General features: G+C 50.2%; 1 protein-coding gene across 2 annotated transcripts in view; it reads right to left on the bottom strand.

Moving 5' to 3' along the window:
- The window catches only part of Tatdn2 (TatD DNase domain containing 2), a 19,411-nt gene extending 14,256 nt beyond the window's left edge, over nt 1-5,155 (bottom strand). For both annotated transcript variants that reach the window (XR_003378484.1, XM_005365020.3), the window contains exons 1-2: nt 4,688-5,155; nt 4,187-4,597 (exon numbers count right to left, since the gene is read on the bottom strand). Coding sequence is in view for 1 of the 2 variants with exons in the window: in XM_005365020.3 (XP_005365077.1) it covers nt 4,187-4,591 (405 nt within the window). In the remaining variant the exon portion in view is untranslated. The remainder of the gene's footprint in view (nt 1-4,186; nt 4,598-4,687) is intronic.
- Between the last annotated feature and the right edge of the window lie 955 nt (nt 5,156-6,110).

Below are 6,110 nucleotides of genomic sequence, written 5' to 3'. Positions count from 1 at the left end.
AAAAATTGGGTGGTAGTGGCACGTGCCTTTAATCCTAGTACTGTGAGTTCAAGGCCAAGGCGCCAGCCTGGTCTACAGAGAAAGTTCCAGGACAGGGAGAAGAGAAACTTTGCCTCAAAAAAACAAAACAAAAAAGATGGAAACAAAACAAAACTAAGCCTCAACTTCAGACTTGAGAAACAACAAAAGAACAACATAAGGTGGACATCAGGACTGTCCTCTACCACAAACTGGGGATGTATCTCAGTGGCAGAGGACATGACTACCATACCGGGGTCCTAAACCAATTCCAGCAGGGAATAAGTAAAATAAAACGTTCAAATATCTTCACTCTTGAACATTTTGTGTCCTGATGCTGAGAGCTCTGAGCTGAAAGTGTGGGGCACACAAAGCCAAGTGCATACCTGTGGAAGTCAAAGTAGGCAGAACTGGTGAGGACAGATTAAGCAACAGATTGAGATGGCCCTGGGAAAATGTTTTCATCAACGCTCCTCAGCTGTGCCATTCACAACACCTCAGACTTAAGATAAACAAGGTCACACACATCTGCTAAGCAAGAAGCCTACACTTCCTGAGGTCTTGGGACTATTTCCCCAGCCCTCTCACCACATAGTGACTTAGAAACTGGCCACATGACTTAAAAAAATGCTTGGCCAGCCTGGTCTACAAGAGCTAGTTCCAGGACAGGCTCCAAAACCAAAACCACAGAGAAACCCTGTCTCGAAAAACCAAAAAAAAAAAAAAAAAAATGCTTGGCATAACACTCAAAGCACTGACTGTAACTATCAAAGGAGACCCCAGTGGCCTTCTTCAAAGACAGAATCAGACTAGAATTAGACTCAAGCAGATTAGAGGCCATACCCTCAATTAACTGGCAACACAGCCTAAGACTGAAAATTCTTGTCCCTGACACTGGGGTTCTCTCCGTCAGTGATGCTGACCACAATCATCTAACACTGATACCATCCAAGGCCCATGTGGATGGACAAATAGTAACAAAATAAGTTGTATGAGAAAAGGCTCATATATACCTGACTTGCACTGAGCCATACTCAGTATGGTTCTGCCAAAGACAACTTTTCAATTCACCTTTATTTGTGAACTAAAAAAGTAAAATTCCACTTGCCCCCTAGAGCTCAGGCTATAAGGTTTGCGTTGAGAAAACATGGCATAGCCTGGAGGTAAAACTCAACATGTTAGAGCATGTGATTAGAAAACAAATACCTGGGCTTGGGAGAGGGTTCGGCAGTTAAACACAAGCTGCTCGTCCAAAGAACCTGGGTTCAATTCCTAGCACCTACAAGGTAGCTCACAACTGTCTGTACTCCAGTTCCAGGGGATCCAAAACCCTCACACATACATACAAGCAGGCAAAATACCAATGTACATGAATAACAATTAAATTTTAATAAAACAAAAAAAATCAAAGAGCTTACTGAGTTAAACAGCCAAGATTCAGCTGCACTTATGAAACCACCAAGAAAGTCAAATGTATCTCCAACACACGGAAGGGCCACAAGAGGATTGGGAGTTCAAAGTCATCCTTGGCTATATATGGAGTTCAACGTAGGCTAAATGAACCCATGTCAAAAAGAAACCATCAGGAAAGGTTTTAAAACTCCTTTTTCCTTACAGACTGTCTTCACTGTTTCTCTAGGGGGAGACCATCTCCCTACAAATGAGACTTTCTCTACACAATCCTCTACAGGCACAATGCCAGTCTACTTATTAAGACTACCAGAGCTCCAAAACCTACAATGTAGTATCAGTAGAAGAGCAGAGATCTTTGTTTTACAGTTACATAAGAATCCCATAACTGGTAGTGATGGTACATGCCTTTAATTCCAACACTTGGAGGCAAAGGCAGAGGTAGGTGGATTTCTGTGAGTTCCAGGACAGACAGTTACACAGAGAAACCCTGTCTCCAAAAGAAAAAATTCCCATGCTCCTAAATCACTGCCTGGCACAAAACAGGCCCTCAGTAAATCTACTCAAAGCCTGAAAAGGATCTGCTCTTCGAAGCACTCCTCCGTCTGCTCCAAAAACTTACAAGCCCCACTTGTGTGTTTCCACTGAGAACTAGACTTGAGTTAACCTCCAAAGGTAACTACTAACAAACGAAAAAAACCACCCAAGCCTGGCACAGTGGCATACGCCTTTAAACAGAGCAAGCCAGCCGGTATCTATGGGTTCCAGGACAGCCGGTATCTATGGGTTCCAGGACAGCTTGGTCTACATAGAGGGACCCTGTCTCAAAAAATGAAACCTTGTAACAAAACCACCAAAGAGACTGTCAACATGCGGGATCCCACAACTTTGGTGAAAGCCACACTAAGAGTCCCGTTCCTTAGCTGAGGTTCATAACTGTTCTAAGTATGAAGACACTTTTTAAATTTTACTTTTAATTGAGTTTATGTAAGTAGTATGTGCACAAGCAGATGCCCATGGAGGCCAGAGGAATGCAATTCCTGGGAGCTGGAATTAGAGGCGGTTGTGAGTCACCTGAAAGGAAAAGGAACTAATTAATAATAACAACAGCCCTGGAGGATGAGGAGGGAGGCATGCATTAGGTGGTGTGCGAATCAATAACTTGCATTTCACTGATGATACAGCGCTACTTGCCGAAAGTCCAAATGAGCTGCAGGGCATGGTAAACAGAGTGGTGGAAGTCAGTGAAAACCTTGGTATGAGAGTAAATATCGTGAACACTGAAATACAACACATGGGAAGGCCCACAAGGACTTTAACATTGTAATTAAGAATCAGAGCCTCAAGCAAACAGACAACTTTGTCTATCTGGGAGGAAACCTCAGTTCAAAGGCAGGAACTATTTCAGGCCTCCAGAGGTGGATAGATCCAGATAGTGAGGGCTGCATTCAGGAAAGGTTTGATCAGCAAGAGACATAATGACAACAACAAAATTACAAGTATAGGTCAGGGAACCCTGATTGCTCTTCGAGCTGATGAGGGAGGGGGACTTGATGGGAGAGGGAAATGGGAGGCGGTGGCGGGGAGGAGGCAGAAATCCTTAATAAATAAATTTAAAAAATAAAAAAAATTACAAGTATATGAGACACTTGTCTTGAGCTGCCTTTTTTTTTTTTTTTTTTTTTTTTTGGTTTTTCGAGACAGGGTTTCTCTGTAGCTTTGGAGCCTGTCCTGGAACTAGCTCTTGTAGACCAGGCTGGTCTCAAACTCACAGAGATCCGCCTGCCTCTGCCTCCTGAGTGCTGGAATTAAAGGTGGGCGCCACCATCACCGGGCTTGAGCTGCCTTCTTTACAATTCCAAAACGTGGACAATGAAACGCTCCTCAGAACAGCCACTGAATGTGTCTGAGATGGCGTGTCTCAGGAGGATTCTAGGCATCACATGAAGAAATAGGCTGCACAACCATGACATTAAGAAACATCTCCATCTACAGAAGGAAGTAAACTACAGGATACAGCAATGGCGCTTGAGATACTTAGGCCATGCTATGAGAATGAATGATGGCAGATACCCGAACACAACACTGCTTGGAGGAGTGCATGGGATAAGATGAAGAGGAAGGCCCAAAACCGCTGGATAGACAGCATAAAGGAAGACCATGGAGCCTTGGGTATGACAATAACACAAGTATCTAGGACTGCCCAGGATAGGAACAACTGGAGAACCACCATAAACGGGCTGCCCATGCATGCTTAAACATTGCAGGGGCACAGATGATGATGATGATGTGAGCCACCTGACCTGGGCTCAGAACCTGGGTCTTCTGCAAGACCAGTATTTGCCATCTCTCCAGACCCAAGGGCAAATTTCTTTATCCTTACCAAAGCCTACACCCTCTCTCCTGAGCAACATTCCACCTTCCGCTGTGGTGATTCTCCAGTTCGGCTTCGTTTACAACCACCAGAAGCTGGCAGAGTCCCCAAGCCCTCTTTAATGGCTCTCTCTGGGATGGCAGGCCACAAACAAGCACTGTCAAGCTTTCCAGTAGTTCCAAATGCCACCAAATTTGAAAACTCCCTCTACACGGAGCCCCGCCCCCAACTCCCCCCAACCCGCTCCCCGAAACACACACCCAGCCCTCCCCAACTGAAAGATCTAATTTTTAAGCTCCTCCCACCAAATCTGTCCCCTCCACCTCTCAAGACACGTGCAAGAGACTTCATCGTCTGCGTCTGCGAGATGTCACCGCCACGTACCTTAACGTTACACGCTTCCTTCCGGAGAGAAGCCATCTCGTCTAGGGAGGAGTGGGTGGGGTGCAGAGGGGACCCCCTGGACGTAAGGAACCTGCGAGAGCTCGCAATCAGGAAGCCAGGGGAGGTGGCCCCGCCTGCACCTGAGCCCGAGGAGAGAGAGGACGACGAAGAGGAAGAGGAGGTGCGGCGGCGGGCTGAGCTCCGGGACGTGCGGGCCACATCGTTCCCCCGCCGGGCTTTCAGACGCTGGGGACTGCTGGCCCCTCGAGGACGCGACGCACAGCTACGAACGGACCGACTGGAGGGGGCCACATGGCCGGGCTCCCGGGGGCGGCTGCGCTTGCTGGGACACCCTTCCGACGTACTGCCCCAGTGGTACTTGACCTTGCGCCGCTCCGACGCCATGGGCACCTGCCAGGGACAGAGGCGAGGATGGTGAGGCTGCTCACCTCCCACCAGCGGGAAGCCGCCGGGGCAGCGGCAGGGTCCACCCCCACTGACCTTTCCCGTTCCTGTCGTCTGCCCATCCCAGTGCTGCAGGTTTCAGGGACGCCACAGCGCTCCGAGACGCGCCCACGGGCCGAGCGCCGAGCCCCACGACGCGCTGCCGTGGTCTGTGCGCGCTCCTATCTCAACACCGCGCCACTCCCGGGACGCCGGGGAGCTTCCGGCGCGGCGCGGCGGTCAACCTTCCGAAGCCCCTAGCGGAGAGCCCAGAGCGTGCGAAACAGCCGCCCTTCGGGCTTCTGGAGCCCGCAGGCCCCGGACGCCAAGGGCGGGCCGCGGGCGGGGTGGCCGCTCGGCTCCCACCGCCCCGCCCCGCCCCGGGCCTGAGGGAGTCTCTGGCCTCCGGAGCCACGCGCCGGAAGTCACCTCTGCCCGCCCAGCAGACCCGGCCCAGCGCCGCTCCGCGCCCTCACCCAAGGCGTCCGCCCCGCCGCCTACTCCGCAGCTTTGGCGTCAACCCCGCTGAACCTGCCCGACGGCCGGCGTGCAGCGTACGGCGTGCGGCAGGGGCGGAGCCTGCTGCAGGGACAGCGCCCATTGCTCCAACGGAGAGGGGCATTACTCCGCTCAAGACGGAGCTCTCCCGTTGGGCAGGCGTCCTGGGGAGTGGCCCTACGCCTCACGAAGCTTCCTGGTTGGTTGGCCCGATGTGGGGTGCAGCCTTTCACGTGGCCCCGTAGCAACGCCTAGCTACAGCTGGGGAAGTGAAGTGAACGAGCGCCTTGGCACCGGATTCCTGCGTACCAGGCTTTGTCATCCTTTGCAAAGCAGGAAACTGGTTCGGTGAAACCAAGCGACACATCCAGAAAGTGACGGAGTTGGGGTTAGAAGGCACAAGACACACAGACACAAACACATAGAGAAGGGACAAGACACAAACACACACGCCAGACCTGTTGGATAGACCTGTAAACCCAGCTGCTCAAGAAGAGGCAGGATTTCCAAATTTAAGGCCAACCTAGACAACCTGAATCCTGCCTATAAATTAAAATTTATTTATTTATTTATTTATTTATTTATTTATTTTTGTTTGTTTTTCGAGACAGGGTTTCTCTGTGGCTTTGGAGCCTGTCCTGGAATTAGCTCTGTAGACCAGGCTGGTCTCGAACTCACAGAGATCCGCCTGCCTCTGCCTCCCAAGTGCTGGGATTAAAGGCGTGCGCCACCATCGCCCAGCTATAAATTAAAATTTAAAAAAAAAATTAAGCAAGGGGTAGAGAAGAGCATGAAGCAGTCGTGGTGGCTCACATCTGTAATTCCATTTGCGTTGCTGAGGCTGGGGTTGGGTTGGAAGCCAGTTTGGGATATCTAATGAGTTCCGGTTCAACCTAGGCTACAGAGTGAGGCCATCTCTAGAAATAAAAAGTAGTGCCGCCAGGCGGTGGTGGCACACAGCTTTAATCCCAGAATTTTGGAG

Source organism: Microtus ochrogaster, unplaced genomic scaffold (genome assembly GCF_000317375.1).
Source record: "Microtus ochrogaster isolate Prairie Vole_2 unplaced genomic scaffold, MicOch1.0 UNK1, whole genome shotgun sequence".
Lineage (NCBI taxonomy): Eukaryota > Metazoa > Chordata > Mammalia > Rodentia > Cricetidae > Microtus > Microtus ochrogaster.
Note: the sequence above shows the minus strand (reverse complement) of the source record. Positions and strands in the feature narration are given on the sequence as shown.